A 24,723-nucleotide genomic window follows, 5' to 3' on the forward strand; every position below is an offset into this window, starting at 1 on the left:
ATAGAATTCCAAGAGTTTTAGCTTAATATGTCTGCATTTGTATAGGCCTTTCTAAACCTATCACCAAAATCTCGGTGTCATCTTACTCCCAATAAGACCACTCTATCCATTTTTCTTACCCCACTTCTATCTAGTAACCATCATAGTTTTCACTGAGTCTAAGAATTGATTTTTGTTTTGCTTATTTATTTCTTTCAGTTCATCTGCTTTAGCTCTTCTAAAAATGAGCAAAACCATCTGGTAATAGTCTTTCACTTTCTTACTTATTTCACTTAGCCTACTCAGTTCAAGTTCTATCCATTTGGTAATCCCAAAGTTTGGATTTCATCTTGTTATAATGACATGGTATTATTCCAAGTATTGATTGCACCACTCTCTTATCCAGTCATCTTCAGTGAGCATTTGGGTTGATTCAGTGTTTAGCTATTGTGGATAATGCAGCTATGAACATGGAGTGCAAATTTATTTTCGAATTTGTGTTTTCATATCCTAAAAAATTCAATTTTTTTATTCGAACAACACATCTTTAAAGTCCTTTCTTCAGTTGTGATTAAAATATTGCTATGAAAATTTCAATGCCTATTTTTATTCGTTAGTTGTATTGCAATAGGTCCCCGAAATTCAGACAGTGGAGTCTTTGATTGAAGCCATTAATGAGGTTTTGAAGTATTTCATAGGTCACATGACTGTTGAGTATATGGGAAAAATACAGTGAACACATATAATGAAAGATGCTGATAGCAAATCAGGGATCGAAATAACAAATTTTTCACCAATATTGAACTTGACCATGAACATTTTTTACTTTCTCATGTGGCCCAAAAAACCAAATAAAATAAAAATAAAATAAGATAAAATGGAAATTATAGGACAGTTTTTTGGGCATTTGCTTAGCATTCAATTAACCCAGGTTCGATCCCCAGTACTAAAGCATTTAGTCTCCCAAGCATTGCTGAGTGTAGCTCTTGAGACCCTCCAATACAGGGTGTCCTGGGTCATTCCTACAACTCATGGCATCACATCCTTAGTCTTTGCATAACTAGTCTATAACCACTGGTGAGATCACCCTTCCCCTCAAATGAATAGAATAATATTATAGATTACGGGATTGGAACGATATGCCTTGCTTGTATGAGAACCTTAGTTCTATCCCTGGTACCTCATAGTATTCCCTATTTCTAAAGGCTAGAGTAGTAGTATGTCCCTGGGCCCTAGCATTAAAACATCTAGCCTGGTTGTTACAGACTAACTGTGTTACTGAGATTCAGCTGGGTCACCACCCCCAAGCACTGTATAGGAGAAACCCTTCCCCAGTCTAATAATGTATTATAGTGATTTTCTTTATATACATAAATGATTTTCATAAGAACAAGAAAATATCCTTTAGCGGTTGGTTACACATAATTTTCTATGTTTCTATAAGTCAGTTAGATTGCTTTATTTTGAGTTTTGGTAGACAATGAGTAAAGTTTTTGCATTAATGCAGTTTCTCTGTCCCAAAATACTTTAAGTATTTTCACTTGTTTGCACTCATTTTGAGGATGAAAACTTGGAGAAGGGAAGTCTTCCAAGCAGTGTTCATGGAACTTTGGGCTACACCCATCATACTCAGCCTGACTTTGAGGGTATTACTGAGCTTAAGCCCAGTAGTGTTGTGGGCCACCAGGTCATACTCAAAAATGTTTGAGATCCATTAGGACTACACCTGGCTTCATAAGGTTTGTGGAGAAGAAGGGTGATGGTGGAGACATACAGGAATTGAACGCAGGGCTTTTTGCAGAGCAGACCTGTACACCAAGTCTCTGGGCTATTTTCCTCATTCTTGGTTTTGAAATTTAGAACCCAGTTTGTACATATTCATCTTGTATTCTCTCTCTGATGGTTTGAGTAAAATTTCCCTTTTGTTGACACAATTGTCTAACATGTGCTTCTGCCTTCTTTGATTATCTTCTTTTTGGGAAATATATATGAAATGCTGTATAAGACCTGAAGGTCATTATGTGATAATATAAGGTCATATCCCCACATGTATCTAAGAAGAAAACATGTACACAAACTACTTGTTTTCCTTTCCTTTCCTTTTCTTTTTTTTTTTTTTTTTTTTTGGTTTTTGGACCACACCCAGTGGTGCTCAGGGGTTGCTCCTGGCTCTCTGCTCAGAAATAGCTCCTGGCAGGCACGGGGGACCATATGGGACACCGGGATTCGAACCAACCACCTTTGGTCCTGGATTGGCTGCTTGCAAGGCAAACACCACTGTGCTATCTCTCCGGGCCCCTTGTTTTTCTTTTCAAAGGAGCAAAACAATCCAAAGTTTCTAGTAGCTATTTTGAAGAGTAAATTAGTATGGATCCAGTTCAGTAAAAAAAATAATAATCAGTATGGATTCAGTTCAGTAAAAAATTTTTTTTGAAAACTTTGGTTTGAATCCTATATTTTATTTATCTTTTAGTTTGTGGAAGGTGGCTTACATAGTTGTACTTGGAGCCCTGGTAGTACTTGGCTTAGAGTAGTGCCAGGGATTGAACTTGCATATGGAAGGCATGTACCACATCCTTTTGAACACTCTCCCTCCTACCTAAGTCCCATATTTTATTTTCTTTGAGAACTTTAAGAAAATGTGTGCAATTAGAATAGTGGGAACTAGGGATGTGACTCAAATGGTAGAGCAGAATCTTTGATGTTCTCAGGTGGATCACCACCAGAACAATCCCCAACTCCCAATTTTTTGAAAATAGAATAGTTATGTATATAGGTACTTGTATATGTATGCATGCATATGCAAATTTTTTTGTTTGTTTTGGGACCACACCAGCAGCGCTCAGGTATTACTCCTAACTCAGCGCTCAGAAATCGCTCCTGGCAGGCTGGGGGACCATATGGGATGCCGGGAATCGAACTCAGGTTCGTCCTGGGTCAGCCTTATGCTGACCCACTGTTCTATCTCTCCAGTCACACATGCAAATGTTTTTTGTTTGTTTGTTTGTTTGTTGGGTCCCATCCGGCAGTGCTCAGAGGCTATTTCTGGCTGTACCCTCAGAAATCGCTCCTGGCAGGCTCGGGGACCATATAGGACGCCTGGATTCGAACCACCGTCCTTCTGCATGCAAGGCAAATGCCCTACCTCCAGGCTATTTCTCCGGCCCCCGCAAATGTTTTTCTTAAGGGCATTCAATAGTATTTCTTTTCTTGAATTCAGTTTACTGTATAGATTCTCTTGGTTTATTTTTAAATTGAGTACCTTCATCAAATGTTTACATGAGCATGATATATATATATATATATATATATATATATTTTTTTTTTTTTTTTTTTTTTTTTTTTTTTGGGGTTTTTGGGTCACACCCGGCTGTGCTCAGGGGTTTTTCCTGGCTCTGTGCTCAGAAACTGCTCCTGGCAGGCACGGGGGACCATATGGGACGCCGGGATTCGAACAGATGACCTTCTGCATGAAAGGTAAACGCCTTACCTCCATGCCATCTCTCCGGCCCCGATATATATATTTTTAGCAAAGATTTGTGATTATGTTGGAGTTTGCTTTTCTTTCCTTGTTCTATTTTAGTGTCACTGTGCCTAACCTTTCTCCTCTTCCTTGGCATTTCTTCCACAGCACTGTCTTCTCTTTCATCTCCAAATTCTCTGCCTTCCCAAATAGGAGCCCGATATTTTTTTTGCTGATCATTCTATTACTCTGGAGGCTGGGCTGGTAGCATTTAAAATATGTGATGGTCCTTTCCCACATTAAAAAGCTGTATAGTCTTCACGTGAAATAGTTGAAGGAACATAGAGAGAAAGAGAAGCTGCTTCTGCTCCTGCAGTTACCTTGTGAAGGGGACTATTTTTCTTATATGATATAAATGAAATCTTCACTCTGCCCACTTTTACACCTACGCATGTACTGAGCGTCTCCAAGGAGACAAGGAAACCCGGAGTCCGGTGATGGTGAATCCTTCTCAGAGACAGCAGGCTGGAGTCTCAGGCAACTCTCCCAGGCGTCTTGGCTCCCAGATGCCCCTTTCAGACACCCGCTTTTCTCGAGGCTCTTCCAGACAGGCTTTCTCGAGCGAGCATGTCTCTCCCTTCACAGAGGAAATAGGCTGTCCTTTACAACTGAAGGGCTGGTTGTGGTGAGTTCAGTCGGCAGAAAGCCTCTTGGGACAAGAGGGGTGGGTGCAGAAAGGGTGGTGGGATAAGAGGAGTCCATCTTCTCCAAGATTGTGTCCCCAGTTTCTCCCGATGCTGTTTCATTGCCTCCCTTTGCCCTTTGTAGACACACAGGCACCACTTAACCTTCTGAAGTGTCATGAAAATAATCCTTGTTACAATAGTACCATCTTGAGCTCAGTGTAGTGAGATTGTCCTTTGTAGAATTACTACTCTTGAGGAATTCAAGTTTTTAAGTGTCTGCTCATGACTGATAATCTCATAACCACTGTTTTTTCCTTTTCTCTTGAGTACACCCCCAAGCCATCTTATTTCCTCCCAGTTCCCATGCCACCTGTCACTATAACTTTATTTGTTTTCAGACACACATACACACTTAGGGTTTATTCCTGGCTCTGCACTCAAAGATCAGGGCTCACTTTTTGTGGAGTTTGAGGTACCACGTGGGATGCCAGGAATGGAACCCTTGTTGGCCTTGTGAAACATAAGCGCCCTACCTGATGTACCTGATATATTCCAACCTCTTCTTGGGAGCTATGTACACTATTTTCTTAAATAAATTAAGATGGTTTCCTCTTTGAGAAGCCCAGTACCTTGTAAGTCTGCACCACAAATACCCATGCATCTTCTTTGTAACACGATTAATTACCTTGTAGAAACTATTGTTGATCCAGTCCCCAAATAATATCTTACTCTGTAAACTGGAAGCAGCTCATTGAATGAGATTTTGTTTGTGTGTTTGTTTGTATGCACACACAGCACCACTGCTGATACTTACCTCAGGGGCTACATTTAGTGTTGTTCTCAGAAATTATTTCCACTGGTGCTCTGGAGACCCTGCACTGTTGGGAATTGAACCTGGGCTTCTTGTTAGCAAAAGGTGTTTACTAGTCTATCCAAGTATCATCCTGTCCTTAATGAGTGTTCTTACTGTCTCTTTTGTGCATTCTTGGTTCTCCACCCAAATAGCATATATTTCATGTTATTGTCCTAGTATAGATATCTATAGATTTCAGTTTCTTGCTGCTAATCCTGTGTTCTATTTTGAAAAGATGTGAGTAGGGGCTGGAGAGATAGCATGGTGGTAAAGTGTTTGCCTTTCATGCAGAAGGAAGGTGGTTCAAATCCCAGCATCCCATATGGTCCCCTGTGCCTGCCAGGGGCGATTTCTGAGCATAGAGCCAGGAGTGACCCAAAAAAACAAAAAAAGAGAAAGAAAGAAAAGGTGTGAGTAGGAGTGATTATCAGTAATGACTCAATGAGGACTTGATGATGAGACAGTTATTTTGTTTTGTTTTTAAATTAGAAATTACAGAAAAGATTGGTCCCTCTTACGTTTTGTCTTTGGAAGTACTCTTCTGAGTTCCTCCTTATCATATCACCTCTCTAGTTTTTACCTTTAAATAGAAACTGTCCCATGTTATGAGGTTGAGGAATCCTCTGTTTTAGATCTGTCCAGTTTTGTTCATTGGTGCTTATTCCATTTAATTCAAAGAAGCTTCTATTGCACATAGGCTACCAAAATGGTCTTAAGTTTTTTGTTGTTGTTGTTTTGTTTTTCTGGGTCACATCCAGCAGTGCTCAGGGGTTACTCCTAGCTCTGCGCTCAGAAATCGCCCCTGACAGGCGACCATATGGGATGCCGGGATTCGAACCACTGACCTTCTGCATGAAAGGCAAATGCCTTACCTTCATACTATCTCTCCAGCTCCCCAAAATGGTCTTGTTTATCTTACATGCTGTGACCTTCTCTCCTGAATAACTTCATGCACAGTGGATCACTGCTTAGTTCTTTCTATTGATTTGGACTCAGATGAGGTGAAAGTATTTCTTGTAACTTGAGCCCCCAAGTTTCCCTCAGGAAAATAGGGGAGGAGGGTGAAGAAGTATCTGGAAATTGCCCTTTATTGTCTTATAAGTTTCTGCGTTCACCAGGTCGTTCCTGGCCTCTCTTAGTCATTCTTTCTCAATGTCTGAATTAATACTCCAAATTGTATGTCAGAGCTTTGGTACTGTTAACACAATGTTTCAAAGATGGATCACTGTTCTTACAGAATTGTGCATATATTGGGCTAAATCTAAAAAAATGTAAACACATTCTAGAAAGTTTGTCAACTTTGACTGGTGGGAAATTCTCTTCGCTATCTTATTTGCCTGGAAGTTGGGAAGTCAGAATCTAATTCTAAACTTCCTGGAATCCTTTTCTGATGGAGACCCTGAACCTGTGTGGTAACACAAAGATTTTTCTCCCATTTTTCTTTTTAGGCCCTTCAAGTGGCGAGACAGCTGCTTCTTCAGCAGCAGCAGCAACAACAGCAGCAACAGCAAGTTAGTGGATTAAAATCTCCCAAGAGGAATGACAAACAACCAGCTCTTCAGGTAACAAAATTTTTTTTTTAAAAGCTGGCATTATATATTTTCAGTTGGCTATAAGCAATTCAGAAGTGGATTTTGTGGGGAATTGCCAGTCTTTTGAGTAAATTTTCTGTAGAAGGGTGGACCCCGCATAGGCAGAATATGCCAGTTTTGGAAAACTGTTTATATTACCAACTGTTTTCTTGTTGGGAGTAGAAGGTCTGCTAATTGGTCAATAGAATAAGGAGAAAGGGATTGCTGGTATGGATGGAATAATAGACATAGATTATCAGTGAGAAGATAGTTCATACACAAATGCTGCCTTTCATGATGTATCTAGAAATCACACACATGGTCTTCAGTTGAGTGTAATATATGTACATATATGCACACACAGACACCCCACCAAGAGACAGTGAGAAATATCTGAGAACCTTTTCTTGTCCCAGTTAAACAGTGTAGATGCTACTGACATTCTGGAAGCCAGGGACATGATGATTAGATGCTCTCCAGTGTATAGCAAAGGCTCCTGTTCTACATAGTTATTTAGAATTATTATGATGTCAATAATATCAAGAATATTACTGGAAGTGATATTCATTTCAGTACTTTCATAGACTTTGTAATACATTTCATTCTTAATTCTTCTTCAATCAATATTTTTCAGGATATTATCAAATCATTAGTAAAAATTAGTGAACAATTTTCAAATAAAGAATTTTGCCTAGATGGGTTTTTTTTTTTTATCAGTTTCTTACTTTAGGCATTTTTAGAGTAAAGGTCAAAGAAGTAGAAGAAGAAATCAGTTAATAAAATTAAATTTAGAGGTTTATTTTTTTTTTTTACTTATAATAGTAAATTGTAAAAAGAAAAATATTTTTTTCCCTTAAAAATTTGACACAGGGGGGCCCGGAGAGATGGCACAGCGGCATTTGCCTTGCAGTCAGCTGATCCAGGACCAAAGGTGGTTGGTTCGAATCCCGGTGTCCCATATGGTCCCCCGTGCCTGCCAGGAGCTATTTCTGAGCAGACAGCCAGGAGTAACCCCTGAGCACCGCTGGGTGTGGCCCAAAAATCAAAAAAAAAAAAATTGACACAGGGCCCGGAGAGATACCACAGCGGCATTTGCCTTGCAAGCAGCCCATCCAGGACCAAAGGTGGTTGGTTCAAATCCCGGTGTCCCATATGGTCCCCCGTGCCTGCCAGGAACTATTTCTGAGCAGACAGCCAGGAGTAACCCCTGAGCACCGCCGGGTGTGAACCAAAAATCAAAAAATAAAAAATAAAAAAAAATGGACACAATATTTGTGTTCACCTTTGCTGGTACTTGGTAGTGGTTTTCTTTCTTTCTTTCTTTCTTTCTTTCTTTCTTTCTTTCTTTCTTTCTTTCTTTCTTTCTTTCTTTCTTTCTTTCTTTCTTTCTTTCTTTCTTTCTTTCTTCCTTCCTTCCTTCCTTCCTTCCTTCCTTCCTTCCTTCCTTCCTTCCTTCCTTCCTTCCTTCCTTCCTTCCTTCCTTCCTTCCTTCCTTCCTTCCTTCCTTCCTTCCTTCCTTCCTTCCTTCCTTCCTTCCTTCCTCTCTTTCTCTCTGCCTCCCTCTCTTTCTCTCTGCCTCCCTCCCTCTTTCCCTTCCTCCCTCCATATCTTTCTACCTTCATGGGGGGGGGTGATAGTATGAGGGAGTAGGATTTGGGCCATACCCATTGGTGTTAAAAGGCTATTTCTAGTTCTGTGCTCAAGGGTGACCCTGCCAGTACTTTGGGAACCATATTATCTACCTGGGGTCAAACCTGGGTTGCTACTTATAAGGCAAGTGCCTTATTTTTTCCATTTCTCTGGTCCATGTTCAACTACTTTCATAGGTGAGAGTCTAGATTACCAAATTGAGAGTCTGTTTCTTACACTGCACAGTTTGATATAGAATCTGTCACTGAGAGTGAAGGGCATAATTTGGTGCCAGTTAATTTGATTACGAGGTCAATCCAAGTTCTAACTAGTATGGACTTTGAACCAAAGCTAGTTCCCAAATTATCATGGAGACAAAACTGACATTGAATAACAAGTTATAATTTTTTGTTATATCTACATAGAAAAACTGTCCCTGGCTAAGAACAATCTAATGGTATCAAAAACTTTTGGGAAACAGTTGATTAACAGTGTGCATTATTTACTAACACTTTTGAAAACAGTTATTTGGTAACCCATCCCCAATCCACATGCCTTTTAGTGTGTGTGAATGCTGGGAATATTTTTAATGAGGTACCGTGCCATTGAGGTCTCATGTCAGGTGCCTTAAGAAGTGCTTTGTTGTGCAGATGTCTTAAGAACAGCTCTGGAGGATGAAATATGACTGTGTTGACCTTTCAGCTGTGAGCTTATTTGTCAGGATTCAAATAAGTTGAAAGGATCAAACTGAACAGTTTCTGCAGTCAGACTGGGAATTGTGTTTCAGAGGTCAGCAGCGGAGGCCACATTGCAGATTCCAGAACATAGTCAATTGTTGGTACATATTAAAGTACTGGGGCATCTCCTGCAGACAGAGGCACAATTAAAATTCTAATTTATTAATGTATACAGGGAGCTAGTCCAGCCTGTCACTCAGTGATTCAAATGACTGTCCATTCCTTTTGCTTCCCTCTTGGAGCTCTCATAGCCTTAAGTATCCTGTGAGTCCTCTTGAATATGTCAGACCTCAAGTACATTGGAAAAATGACAATATATTATTGAGGTGGGGGGATCTTACACCCAGTAAACTTTGGTTTCAGATAATTATATTAAAAATACATCATACACAGTTTGTTTGATGTGTACTCTTCAAAATGGAATATCATTTGTAAAATTTTTTGTACTAGACATTTCTCTTCATAGTTTCAAAAAACATATGCCACTTTTTAGGTAGTTTCTTTCCAAGATGAGTGAAGTTTCTTTAGGGCTAAATATAAGAAGTCATTTCAGGGGATTTCCTTTAGAGGTCTCTTTATCTCTCTCTTTTCCCTTTTTTTCCTTATCCATTATAAGATTTGAAGCTACCAGAGGAGTCTGATACAGAAATTCATTTTGTCTGGCAAGGCCAGTGTCAAAACCGCCCTAACACATCTTTCTAAGCACTGCAATATGTCTAGCAAATACAGGAGTAGGAGCCATCTTGAATGCTGGTTTTGTTAAGGAAAATGTTTTGAGTCTTTGCCTACCCTCTCAGTGGGAGAGTTGACAAGCAGAGAATTTAGACCAGATTCGAGTTAGTTTGGGGAAGAAAACAGTTGGTTGCCTGTGGTGTGTGCAAGTTTGTACGCACACACATGTGTATGTCATAGACTGTTGCTAAAATGTCCCTTCAGCTGCCTGGTAGAGTCATGAAGATTCAGTTGTCTGGTCTTCTATAAAAATAGAGAGAAAGTAAAAAAAAAAAGTGACTAAGCTAGGCTAGTGGCATATTATCAGATTATTAAAAAGTTTCCATAGATTATATATTCACAGGACTACCCAATTTTTAAATTTATTTATTTATTTGATTTTTGGGTCATATCTGGTAACACTCAGGGATTACTCCTGGCTCTATGCTCAGAAATCGCTCCTGGCAGGCTCAGGGGACCATATGGGATGCCGGGATTAGAACCATCTTCCTTCTGCATGCAAGGCATATGCCTACCTCCATGCTATCTCTTTGGCCCCAACTACCCAAATTTTAATATTGCTTGCCATGCTATACTGCCATAGTCTGTCCTTGGTAGGGCATGTTAGCCAGAATGCCTGCAAATGAAAAGGGAATATTAGAGCAAATCTTAACAATATTCATATATGATCTTTTACTCTTCTTTACTACATGGAGAGACCTGTTTTAACAAATTTCAGATCTTCCACATAGAAGAAGTCTTGAGAGGGAAGAAAGATTTGATCTGCTAATTGTTTGAGGGAGGGAAATAAAAAAAGAAACCCAAATCCCAAGTATACTATGACTCATATTTTAAGCACATCTCACACTTCCCTGCTTTATGTTTGGCAGTGCTCTCCAGTTTCACAGGCTGATAATACAAACAAAAGAAAATGGAAAGTTAGAGGAATCTCTGAGTGGTTACTCGACAGAGATCATGAAATGTAGTCAAACATCACAAATTTAAACTAATTTCAGGAAGATTAGAATAAATAAAAAGAAATGATGTTTCTTTGGTAGAAATTCACCGAGAACTCAATCTAGGCTAGCTGTATTCTCAGGTGACATTGTGTTGTGGTTGATAAGAAAGTATTACTAGGTTATCATTACTGCTCTCAAGTTCTTAATAGTTTATGTAGTAATCCAAATGACTATTTAGTCTGTCATTTGTTTGCACTGTTTTTTTTTTATGAATGATGCACATAAAATATTGAATATTGGCCCCATCTTCTGTGAAATTAATTCAAGGTGGTATGTTGAGTGCTCATAAGTGTTGTGCTGATGTCCTATTTCTGCCAAGGATACAGACCCCTGCCTTCAGGATGCTTATGGGTTGTAAAGGATTTAGCAAGGTTTTGTTGCAAAAAAATGAAAATTTTATGTGAATAAAAATAATAGCTTTGGGCCCGGAGAGATAGCACAGTGGCATTTGCCTTGCAAGCAGCCGATCCAGGACCGAAGGTGGTTGGTTCGAATCCCGGTGTCCCATATGGTCCCCCGTGCCTGCCAGGAGCTATTTCTGAGCAGACAGCCAGGAGTAACTAACCCCTGAGCACCGCCGGGTGTGGCCCAAAAAACAAAACAAAAAAAAAATAGTAGCTTCATTTTGTAAATATTTAGTACTTATATAGATTGCTTAAACAAGTGAAGTAAATGCATAAGGGTGCAGGTGCACTCTTAGTCTTGAAAATGTGTAACTTTACTGGCTGAAGATGAATTTGGCCTAGGCGAGCAATATTATTGATCCAAGTTTGAAACTTTGACCACCGTTTCTGGGTAGTCATTCATTTGGTTCTTTAAGCATTTTAGTTGCTGGCATGAGAACATAAACTGGAAGGAAATCAAATGACACATTTTCTCCTAAGAAAGTAAAAGTACATGTGTATTCTGGCAGTGTAAAAGTTAGGCGAAAAAAGTAAACCTGTGTGTTGCTTACAGTGGAAAGCTGACCACATTTTAAGACTCTATAAAGACCTTGAACTTGAAGCCAGTCATCTGATGGTTTTCTCTATTGGCTCTTTCTTTCTACAAAGCGGCATCGTAGTAGGCCCCTCACAGAGACCCTCTTACTGGAAAAAAGTATAGTAGTGAAAGACACTGGAAGCTCAGCCTTCTGTTGTGCTTGGAAGATCAGGACTGTAACGACAGCTACTGCTTTAATTTGAGGTTAAACTTCAAGTTTCATCATGAGTTGTTTTTATTTTTTTGTTATTAGCATTTTTACTTGCTGTTCTATAAAAATGTGCTTTAAGCAACTTTTTGGCTTTGCATTAGCGTCATAAGCAGTCTTGGTATCTCATCATTTCTACATCATTCACTTAGGAAAAAAAATGGTAAGGGGAAATCTTTAAAGGAAATGACAGTTTTATGCTGTAAATAGTGAAATGGAATAGTTTTGAAGTACTGACCCTTAAAATACATCCCTGTGCAATGGATTAGTCAAGTGGATAATTCAGGAGGAAGCAAATTATATTATTATTTAATGTCTAGAGTCAGTATTATCGAAAATTGGCATACCTAGCATTAAATTCACATGAGGTATTGGAATTTTTGTACCATGGCTCAGTGGTGCATGTGGTTCAGGCAGGGTGGAAAATGCAGTGCCAGGGATTGAACCAGAGCTAAGCCTCTTGCCTACAAAGTTTATACTCAACCATACAGCTATATTTCTGGCCCCCACATACTTTTTAAAATGTCTTCTTGTGGTTTTTTTTTTTTTGTGTGTGTGGGGGGGTTTGGGTCACACCTAGCACTCCTGGCTCTTTGCTCAGAAATCACCCCTGACAGGCACAGGGGGCCATATGGGATGCTGGAATTCGAACCACTGTTGGTCCTGCACTTGCAAGGCAAATGCCTTACCATTGAGCTATCTCTCCGGCCCCTCCCCTTCCTTTCTTCTTCTTTTTTTGTTTGTTTGTTTGTTTGTTTGTTTGTTTGTTTTTTGGGTCACACCCAGCATCGCTCAGGGGTTACTCCTGGCTCTATGCTCAGAAATCGCTCCTCGAAGGCTTGGGGGACCATATGGGATGCCGGGATTCAAACCACTGTCCTGCAAGCAAGGCAAATGACTTACCTCCATGCTATCTCTTTTTTTTTTTTTTTTTGTGGGAAGAGTTTTGGGTCACATTCTGTGGTAGTAGCAGCTTATACCTGACTCTGTTTTCTGGAATCACAGTGGATTTAAGGGAACATATGTGGTCACAAGGACCGAACTTGGGTCAGCAACTGCCTTACTGGTTGTATTTAAGTCAGTTTTTGTTTGCTTTTGGGTCATACTTGGTGGCATTCAAGGGTTACTCCTGGCTCTGCACTCAGAAATTACTTCTTGCAGGCTTGGGGGACCATATGGGGTGCAGGGAATCGAACCTGGGTTTGTCTAGGATCAGTAGTGTGCAAGGCAAAGGCCCTACTTCTGTGCTATCTCTTCGACCCCTGTATTTAAGTCTTTGCTGTAACTTTTTTGGGGGAAAGGGGTGGTCACATCCAGTGGTGCTCATAGGTTACTCCTGCTTCTGCACTCAGAAATTACTCCCGGGCCCGGAGAGATAGCACAGTGGCGTTTGCCTTGCAAGCAGCCGATCCAGGACCTAAGGTGGTTGGTTCGAAATCCGGTGTCCCATATGGTCCCCCGTGCCTGCCAGGAGCTATTTCTGAGCAGACAGCCAGGAATAACCCCTGAGCATCGCCGGGTGTGGCCCAAAAGCCAAAAAAACCAAAAAACCAAAAAAACAAAAAAAAAAAAAAAGAAATTACTCCAGGTAACCTTGGGAGTTCACATGGGTTGCTGGGGATTGAACCCAAATTGGCAAGGCAAGTGCTCAATCTGCTGTGCTATCTCTTTGGCCCCATTTATAACATAGTTTTGAAGAATCCTCAAACCCCTAACCAAAAAAAATCATCTTGAAAAATATAAAATTGAAGTTATGCTTTCAAAATAGTTATTAAGTCTTTAAGATTATGCACATTATTAAAAATGTGATCTAAATAAGGTACTAGGCAGTAAACTTGGGTTCTATTGCTGGCACCTCATATGGACTTCTGACACCACCAGGACTGATCCCTGAAAATAAGCTTGGTGTAGGTAGGTTCTAAATACAACTGAGTATGCTCCCAAAATAAATAAATAAAGTTTACAATGTGATCTATCACAAAATGTAATAGAAACAATAGATCTTTCTCCCAGAAAAAAAAATGGACACACATACAGATTTTGTGCTCAATTTTAAGGGTTTTATGAATTTCAAAAAGTACATCTTGGGGGTAGGTGGGCAGAGAGATAATACATGAGGTAAAGTCTTGACTTACACACTGCCAGGCTGGATTTGTTCTGCCAAGCCCTATATGATGCCTAAAGCACCACCAGGAATGATCTCTGAGCTTAGAATCAGAAGCAAGTGGGCGGAGTGAAAATACTGAGTGTTAGGTGTTGACCTTGCAAACAACTGACCTGGGTCCAATTTCTGACACCACATCTGGTCTTCTGAGCTTTGCCAAGAGTGATTCCTGAGCACAGAACCCAAGGTAAGGCCTCAGTAAACAAAAAGAAAAAAATAAATAAACCCAGAAATAAGCCTTGAGCATAATTTGGTATGAAACAAAACAGAAACAAACAATCAAAAAGCACATCTTGTTGCCCAGGTAAACTTCTCTTGCTTTAACAGTATTTTGTTTTGTTTTGTTTTGTTTTGAAGCCACACCTGGTGACCCTCGAGGGTTACTCTTGGCTCTGTGCTCAGAAATCATTCCTGGCAGGCTTTGGGGAGCATAAAGGATGTTGGGGATCGAAACTGGGTTGACTGTGTTCAAAGCAAACACCCTACCCGCTGTGCTATCACTCTGGGCTAAGAACTCCATATTTCTACATTGGATTATGCTACAATGAAGTGGCTCTTTTTGATATTTTTATTCTTGCTATTTTATTTTATTTTTCTTTTGCAGGCTTCCTCCCATCCTTGCTATTTTAATTTCATCTTTATAGAAGGTGGTCTTAGCATTCCGTATACTTAGGACTGCCCCTGACTCTGTCAGTTGACTAAATTTACTTATTATTCATTCTTGCTTTCAATATTATCTGAATTTGTACATGGAATTTTATATACTTACATGCTCCTAAGCATTAAACTACAAGTGTGATGCTAAAATGTCCAATGCAAATATATCTTTGTCACCATATGCATATTCTACTACTATACACAAAGGTAATACATGCTTACTAAGGTGTTGGTATGGAATAGCACTCTGCAACTATTCTGTGGGTACGAACAAGTGAAATTTAGGGAGATTGGCTTCTAGCAGAGTACAAAGAAGTGGTAGCACCAAGATGAGAAGCCAGGCTTTATTTTGTTTTTTGTTTTTAGAGACACAAAAAGACTTTCCCTTAAACATGTATTATTTATCTACTTTTATATCTTCTGAGTGCCATGATTTTTTTATAAGTAAGCAAATTATTATATTTTCCACAACACAAAAGAGAATGAAACCAGACCAGCAAAACTAATTCCATTGTAGCAAAACTAATTCCATTGTAAAATTTGAACTTAAAATTAAGAGGACTTAAATTCTATACAGTTATCCTAATTCATGGTGGCAGTATTGTTGTTGTTGTTGTTGTTGTTGTGTGTGTGTGTATGTGTGTGTGTGAGAGAGAGAGAGAGAGAGAGAGAGAGAGAGAGAGAGAGAGAGAGAGAGAGAGAGAGAGAGAAAGTTTCATTTCCCATCTGAGATGCTCTTTTGAGCATCCTTGTGTTGGAATATGGAAGAGTATGTTACAATCCTTGTTGGGGCCAAGAGGTGGGGAGGAAGGGGAAAAACATACTTGACTGGTCAAAAATGTGTAAATTGCTGACAAAATGACACATGTAATTAAGAGTGCTCCTACCATTTTACCTTGTGGTTTACACCTCCCGTGTTGAAAAAGAGAGCGACTCCCACCTCGCTAATTACCATTATCACCGAAATGCTAAGGTTGGAGTCATTAGTTCCATGTGCATTTAATTAGAGGAAGGCTGAAATTGGATTTAACTTATTACTTTTTCATGGATCACTTTCTTGTCATCACTTCAAATTGGATTGCAGCCCCAGGTAACTAATTATGAGAGCCACAGGATCAAGAGTAAAAAAAAAAAAAAGATAATTAGGAATAGCACTGTTGGACCCTTGCTGGTCATCCACTTGTGCTTTGGGGGGAAAAGCAAGCTGTATTCTATCATCTTGCAGATGAGGGAGTCTGAGTTCCCTAGGGTCTCGGGCATCCCGGCTCCCGGCACCACCCAGCATAGTTTCTGTGATACACAACTGAGTGGAAGATGTTGTCTCGATGTGGTTCCACAATCAGCTCCTAATACTTAGATTAAACTTGTAAAAGCAACAGATTGGTTGTAGGTATGACGCTTCTCAACAACTGTGTAGACTGAGGGCCTCACATGTATGATTACAGCAAAGCTGTCAAGATGCCTCTGAACCAAAGTACGGAATATTTTAAATACAGGGAATTAGAATTTAATGAACGTATTAATGTTCCAGAAACATCATTCATATCTGACAGGAAGACATATCAGTCAGCACAACAGTGAGCTTTAGGGTTTATACATTGGGAATTTTTGTCAGTTTCCAACATGCTGTAATAGTCACACCAAGGACTCTGCTTGCTATGGCTGGTTCCTCACACCACCCGCTTCCCACCACCCCATGTTATGAACAGGTCTGTTACTATTCTGCTTCCCCTACCACCCCCATCAAAAGTGCTTTAAAATAAATTATATTGTTTCCATGTGCCAGCACAGAATTCAGAGCTGCAAGCAATCAATTTTATTGACATCATCTGAAAAAATGTTGATGACAGTTGGAGGATGTGAAAAGACTGATTTTTATAAAAGTCACCAATACTAAGAGTAACACAACCCTTCCTTTTTTTTTTTTTTTTTCTGAGATGTAATCTTCTTACAAAACAAACCAATGAGCAAGCAAACAAAAACAATCCTTGGAGTTAGACTCTGGTTAGAAGGGATTCTTCTTGGATAGGCTCTGAGACCCTGATGAAAAGTTCTGCTATTGAGCTTGTTGGTTCCCTGGAAGAGATGAAAGCTCCTAAAAAAGTGAATCACCAAGCAGAGATGGCTGGAGTTTCCTTAACTTGTTTAAATTTGGCTTTAATGTTGTGTTAATGTAAGCAAATAATTATGATTTGCTCTTGGGTGACTTTCAAACCCCGGTAACCATGGCTTGTTCGTGCTTTTGTAAGGCATGTCATGGAGTCTACACCATGATGAGCCACCCCAAAGAGGCCCCAATGTTATTATTCCCAGAGTGATAAAACAGTGTTGCTGGAATGAGTATCTTTCTCCCGCATGTCATTTCTAAGCCATCTCTCAAGAACCAAAAGAGTCATCATCAAGTCTAATGTAGAAAATTCAAGCTTTTTTTATTTTTAACATCTTAAGTTGATTTAGAATTTTGTACACAATATTCGCCTGTGGTTAGACTGGGGGCACCCCGAGGTCAAGTGATGTAGTGTTTTCCATTTTTCCATATGAGTCTCCCAGTGTGTGATAAAAGCAAACTCCTTTATTTTGTAAGTCTGCAGGAATTTCTGATGAAGTGCAGAGGTCACGTTCCCTGTCAATTTGAGTAGCCAGCATTTTTTAACTACTGTTTTTTCTTCCCTTTTTTGTGTGTGTGCCTTTTCTTCCCTGCCCCCACTTCCCCATAAACCCTGGCACTTTTTTGACACATGCTCAGTGAAGCCCTCCAATCTGAAACTCATTAGCACACAGCATTGGCCCCTATCCAGTGGTTAGAAAATTTCCTGAAGCCTAGAATAACAGCATTTGGTTTAAGCGCCATGGACCAGAAGTGACAATGGGGGTAGTCTCACTCCCCTGGCAGCCTGCCCTGTCGGGAGAGCCAGCTGACCTGGAGCACAGTGAGACAGAGGTCATGCATATGGGACGGGCTCCAAAAGTTTGATCATTGAAGGAATACGCTTCTGAATTGCAAGGCAGTATCTTTTTTTGCCTTTTGCTTTTTATTTCAGTTAAGTTGGAGGTGTTTAGGAACATTAGCTGTGGGACCATGAATGAAAGCAAGCCATTAGAGAACTAGGATGAAAACTAGAATGAAAATTAGGATGAAAACTAATCTCTGCAAGAAAAAAAATTTTTTTTCACTGCTGTAACTTATATTGGAGAACCTAAGGAGTTCATTGTCATTGTTCATTGACCCTCATTGTATCTTAAGTAATGGAACCAAGATGAAACACATTAGAAAAATTACAGGGCCCAGGGATGGAGCAGTGGTGCAAGTGATAAGGTGTTTCCCTCACCCGCGCTAACTTAGGATGGACCTTATTCGGTTCCCCGGTGTCCCAAATGGTCCCCCATGCCAGGAGCAATTTCTGAGAGCATAGCCAGGAGTAACCCCTGAGCATCACCGGGTGTGGTCCAGAAAAACAAACAAAAAAATTACAGGCTGGAGATATAGTAGTATGGGTAGGTCATTTGCTTTGTACGTGGCCAAACTGGGACTGACCCGGTTCAATCCCCGCCATCCCATTTGGAGCAGTTTTTGAGTGCAGAGCCAGAAATAATCCTGAGCACTGCAGGGTGTGGCCCAAAAACTAAAAGAAAAAAAATATAAAAAGTGCATAGTTCACCAAGAGTCAGGATAACTTAAAACCAGTTTTCAGGGGCCAGAGGGATGGTACAGTGGTAGGGCATTTGCCTTGCAAGCAGCCGACTAGGACCTATGTTGGTTTGAATCTCAGCATCCCAGATGGTCTCCGTGCCTGCCAAGAGTGATTTCTGAGCAGAGAGCCAGGAGTAACCCTTGAGCACTGCTGGGTGTGGCCCCCCAAAAAATAAAATAAAGGAAAAAAACCCCCAAAAATCAGGTTTTCAAACAGGACACATGAGTCCCAGAAATAAATAGTAATAATGTTAAATAATAAACACTTAAATTGTACGTTCTAGGAGCCCCTGACCATATATATCTATAAAACTTGTCACTTGGGGAGAAAATTCTATTATTATTCCCATTTTACAGAGGAGGGAAGTGAGGACATACAAAAGTTAGCTTGTCCTGGGCCAAACAGATGCTAAGTGGTAGAGTTGGATTCCAGCCCAAACAGTCTTACTTACGAATCTGTGCTCTTATCCCTTACGTTCCATTGCTTCTTACAGATTTATTGCCTTGGCCTAGCCGATAGGAATAGCAAAAGACCACAGAATCTGACTTGTGGATGCTGAATGCCTTTTCACTAACCATTAGACCACACCACCTCCTAATTTGGACATATGTTTATGGGCATATTTGAAAAATAGTGCTTGTAATTGAAATATGCACTTTCTAAAGGGAAATGACGCTTGGGAAAGAGAAGAAAGGCGGGTATTACTCAAAGCCTGCAGACAACTCTGCAAGTAATTGTCTAAAGGCAGCCGTTGAAATTGAGAAGCAGTTTGGAAAATGTACAGTTTGGGAAATTTGTGTACTGATGTAATTACGGTAGTTGTGAGTTGATGTCATGCCTAGTAACTGTTTTTGTATTGCTTGGGCCTTTGTTACTGAGCTGTGATATCACGAGCAAACTATTATAAACATAGCATGGATATAGCATGCTTGTGTAACAAAAGATCAGGAACTTTTATTAAGTTTGTTTTCCTTGTCATATTGTAAAAATTTATTATGTGTACTGTGTATATTAGAAACAGATTTGAGTAATTCTGCCTAAATGAAGTCATCCTGGCTATTTCCAGACTGTCTGTTTTTGGTTGTGAATAATTTTCATACATCAGATGGTTGTCATATTTAGTCGCTCTCAAAATTTTAAAGAGAACATATCCCATTTTGAACTTTCGGTGGACTTTAGCCGCCTTGCTGTTGGAATTGTTTGAGTTTGAAATTATTACCCAGTAAATTATGGAGACTGAATACTAGTCATTTCTAAGGGTCTAAGGCTGCTGCCTTCTATTCATAACTTTTCCCCCTTCATCAAAAGAACAGATTTTTAACTACTTAAGTAGTAGAATTTAAAGCTGCCAGGACACAATTGGGCTTAGAGCGCCAGCCCTTGTCCTTTTGTGTTATATCCCATTGGGGTAATTTGGTAAACATTCAAACTGACAGCCCAGCATTCATTGGTGTTCCTGGTAAAATGTGAATTTAAAATGGGTATTTCAGAAACAACTTTGGATGGCTCAATCCTCCTCAGCTACTCTCTTGCAGCTCCTATTTTTGCTAATAAGCTTTTCACACCTGAATATTCTACCTACTTCAACTTTTTTTTTTTTCAAACAGCCACTTTCCTCCTAATTTTCTCCCCTAATCTGCCTTTCCTTCTCACCATTTCCTTTATTATTCTTGCTCAATTCAGTGGCCATGTCTCCATCCTCATCCCAATCTGTCTGCCCCTCTAGGAACTAAGTCATCCTTTGGCTGACTCATCTTTTTAGAAATTGCCTTCTTTTAAACTGCTTTAATTCAGTGTCCCACAGCCCCCATGCCATTCTTTCCCAGCTTCCCACTTCCCTTCTGGAACCCAAAGCTATTCCTTTTCCAGAGTCTTCTTTCTAAAAAATGTTTCCCCTCTCATGTTTATTAAAGTATCACGGTGATTTATAATACTAGTGATGGTTTTTAATGATAGTTTCATGCAGACATCATTCTAGCACCACATCCAACATCGAAATGCCCTGTTCTCTCCACCAGTGTTTCAAGGAACCCTCCCATCCAGTCCTTCCTCCCTGAGGTAAGCTCAGTTCTATGAACCAAAAGTTCTTTTGAAGTCACTTGTTATTCCTGTCTCTGTTTCTTTATACCCACCTATAAGGGTGATCGTTCTGTACCTGCCCCCTTCTAACTGACTTTACTTAGCCTGCTACCCTTAGTTCCACCCACACACTGGCAAATCACATCATTTTATCTTTTCTTATAGCTGAGTAATATTTTACTATGCATTTATATTACAGTTTTTATGTTCAATATGCTCCCGTAGCACAATTTTCTCATTTGCTTATTCTCTTGCCTCTACCTACAAGATACACCTTTTAGAGGCACATCTAAGTACCTCAGGGCTGCTCCTTCTAGGCTCCTCATCCAGCTCTTTGAGTATCTCTAATGGAATTGATGAGATTACTTGTCAGGCTTTATTAGTCAGAGTTGTGAGTCACCATTGACTTATTAATTTTCTTCATTCCTACCATGTTGTTCCTCGGAAGATCTGCCATACTTTTTTCTAGTATCTTCTGTCCATTCCTTTTCCTGTGTTTTGTCCTGCTGCTAATATTTTTAGAACTCAGAGCTTTAATAAATACATTCTTGGGGCCTGAGCAATAGCATGGTGGGTAGGCATTTGCCTTGCATATGGTCGACCCATGTTTGATCCCCATCATCCTATATGGTTCCCTGATCCTGCCAGGAGTGATTTCTATGTGCAGAGCCAGGAGTAACCCCTGTTTACTGCTGGGTGTGACCCAACCTCCCCCAAAAGAACTCCTAAGACATTCTTGGTTCAGAATAGCAAAGAATATTATTAATCTACCTGCTTCTGTTCCTTCACATATTTTTCTTTCTTCAGATATATTATTTTTGACCTTGAATAACACTTCACTCAGATATTAATGACTATCATATCTATCATGATTAATAACTAATAATAATAATATATCATATAATTAATAACTAACTTATACCTCTGCCAAGCTTTTTAGTAAGCTCTTTTTTGTACTGACTATCTATTTTGAGAAGGTTTGAGTCTTCTGACTGGGAACAAAGAAGAGAATTTAGAGCTTTGATTCTTCTGTAAGGGAATGTCTATGAATACAATTCATTTGACAATATCTCAAAGTTCTAGAAATCTAGGATTGCAATCATTACTAGTTATATCACTGGCAATTGAAATAGAAGGCCTGAGTGAATAATTAATTCTACAATAATCACATCTTTATTTTCTTCAAAAGGAAACTCTAAAGTCCAGGGGTCTCAAACTCAATTTACCTGGGGGCCGCAGGAGGCAAAGTCGGGTTGATCCTTGAGTGCAAAGTTAGTAGTAAGCCTCGAACATTGGTGTGTGTGTGTGTGTGTGTGTGTGTGTGTGTGTGTGTGTGTCCCAAACAACTAAAACAAAACAAAACAAATAAAGATTCCTCTAGGGCAGGGCCACAAAATGTTGTATGGAGGGTCGAAAATGGCCCACGGGCCGCGAGTTTGAGACCCCTGCTCTAAACTCTAAACCTTATTCTTTCATATCTATGATAAAGGGGTTGATATTTATTCTAGAAACAGACTTAAAAGTCTAAAACTTAGAGAAATTGATAGAGTGAAGAGGTTTTGTTGACTATAGGTGAAAGCGACTCAGTCTGCAGTGCAGTTGGATTCTGGACTGGGATTGGCCTAGGTGGTAGTGCTGGTATTGATTACCTATGTCTATCATGGAAACGGACATTGGGAATGGTATATGCTTGCTTTGCCTTGCTAAGTTTGACATTGATTTATCTGACAAAGTCTACACTGATCGCATTTCAGAGTAGAGAAATACATATTTGTGATTATTCAGGGACTAGGATTCTGTGACAACTATTGTAATATTATGTTTAATAAAATTAAACATGTACTTTGGGGGCCGGGCGGTGGCACTGGAGGTAAGGTGCCTGCCTTACCTGCGCTAGCCTAGGAGACGGACCGCGGTTCGATCCCCCGGCGTCCCATATGGTCCCCCAAGCCAGGAGCGACTTCTGAGCGCATAGCCAGAAGTAACCCCTGAGCGTCACCGGGTGTGGCCCAAAAAACCAAAAAAAAAAAACATGTACTTTGTATCTATCCCTAGATCCTTAATGGGAGACTGAGGAAATTGTATTTTTATCCTGAAACTATACTGCTTCATAATAAAATTTGTTAGTGCTATTTGTCCTTAAAGATATAGGATCCTGAACATACACAGTCAGCAAAGTAGCCAAACATTTTAGAGATTTGTATATAAGAATATTATGAGATAAAAGCATAATTTCTGATGTCAGGTTCCCAAGTTTATGCTCTATTGCTATCTGGACTTGTGTGTAACCTTGAAAAAGCAACGTTGCCTCTTCAGGCTTCTATTTTCTCATGAAGAGGATGAATGTGGCCAATTATATCTTAACAAAATAGTGAAGATGAAATGATTAATGTGTGAAAAGTGCTTCTGCAGTGTCTGGGACATAGTAATTTCTCAGAAAAGTTAGCTTTTCTCATAACCATCTAAACTCTTTTAAAGGAAAAATGACTACAGAGTAAACCTCAAGCTTTATTTTAATTCACCTGTTAAAAGTTACTATTCAAGTTGATGTTTTAGTAGATTTAATAGGCACGACCTATCTGCTCATAGTTATCTTGTGCTTAACCAACCTCTATGTGAAAGCGTCAGATTCCTCATCTTGAAACAGGCAAGATCACAGTGACTGTCTGATAATAAATGTTGTTATGAAGATGAAGTGAGTTCCAACAAACTAACAAAGTAGAATGGTCCCAAGCACCACAAATATATCCTAAATGTGAGCTGCTGAGGTATCCCAGTGTTGTCACCATTATCCTGCCGGAAATTAACTATCCCAATCATGTTTCTTTGTGGCTCAAATTTTGGTCATACTCTTCTTAAAATTCCATCCTAATCTCTTCTTTTAAAAAATAAAATCCTTGTTTTCCCAGAATTTTATGTAAATGTATAGAAGGTTATCAGTTTTCCTTTCTTCCCTTTTCCCCTCCAATGCAGGGATCAAACCTGGAGTCTCATACATCCAAAACATAATCTATTCCACTGAGTTACTAACATAACCCTCAATACTAGGTTCTCTTAATAGCCAAGGAACTACTCCTTCACTTGAAGGAGTTGAAATCTTGAAGTTGTAGCTCGTCTGGCACAAAGCCAACGATGTATAGATATGTCTTATATCAATGACTTAGCGAGTTTGTCTATTATCTAAACGAAAAAGAAAGGAAAAATCGTTACTCTTTTGTAAGTGACAGGCCTCAAATTCATATACATCTAGCAGGAAAAATCCAGTTACTCTTGTCTAAATCTTTGATTAGGTCGAAAAAATGAATTTAATGAAGAATGGAGTGACTACTCAGAAAACTCCCTTTGACTTGCCCTTCTGCTCTCATTGCCTTTGTACATTCACTAATCTGTTTAAGGTATAATATTAATGGCATAGAACTTTAATTCATAAGTATAGAAAATTAGAGGTGACTAAAGGCAAAATACAGAAATGTATTTGGTATCAAGATTAAGTCAGAGAAGCGTAGCAAAGCTAGAAGAGATTATTAAGTAAACTTTGAGGAGAGAGGAAAGATGGAAAATATACCTAAATTTCTCATTTTGAAAGGAATTAGTTTACTCGATTATTTGCAACAGTATCACACTCAGGAAAATCGAAGACAAATGGAAGCAAAACAGAATTTAATTGAGCTATTATTTTGCAGACTTTGGCTTGGATTCAGACAGTCTAATCAAATTGTGCTTTGCTCAAATAACTAATGTTAAATGCAGCCTACCAACAGATGTTTAAAAAGAGTCTAATTGGAAAATCTACATCCTGGATTTAGTCTGTCTTGTTGAAAAAAAAAAAAAAAGCTTCAAGGATGATACCCCATTGACAAGCATTTCCAGAAAGGATAGCTTTCTTTAAGGTTGCTTGGATGCTTGGGTGAAATTATCTTGAATAGTAGAAGGTGGCACTCTGGAAATTAAATTTCTTGGAAACTCTCCAACTTCATGCCATATAGAGCTGTACAGAGAAATCTCCTTTATCACATTACGTCACCAGAGCCCTGTTACAGTCCCTGGATCGTGTCAGGGGCCCGTGTGCTGTAATTTATAATGAGCCCTTGCAAGTCATGCAAGGCACATACTGATTGATGACATTTAAAGGCACTGTCAAGGTGGCTAGGTAATGAAGTTGACCTTCCTCCTTCATTGTCTCAGTTTCAAGTTTGTATATATAAAGAAACAATTTCACCTGCCACGTTTGCTTAGAACTTTTGAATCTACAAAAGGAATTTGGTATAGTAATTAACTCTTCCTGTAGACCAGG

General features: G+C 39.5%; 1 protein-coding gene across 1 annotated transcript in view; it reads left to right on the forward strand.

The window, feature by feature from the left end:
* FOXP1 (forkhead box P1) overlaps positions 1 to 24,723 on the forward strand; it is a 282,687-nt gene that overhangs the window by 98,429 nt on the left and 159,535 nt on the right. The window contains 1 exon segment of the mRNA XM_049776850.1: positions 6,430 to 6,543. Coding sequence (XP_049632807.1) covers positions 6,430 to 6,543 — 114 coding nt within the window.

The sequence above is a fragment of the Suncus etruscus genome, chromosome 7 (assembly GCF_024139225.1).
Source record: "Suncus etruscus isolate mSunEtr1 chromosome 7, mSunEtr1.pri.cur, whole genome shotgun sequence".
NCBI lineage: Eukaryota > Metazoa > Chordata > Mammalia > Eulipotyphla > Soricidae > Suncus > Suncus etruscus.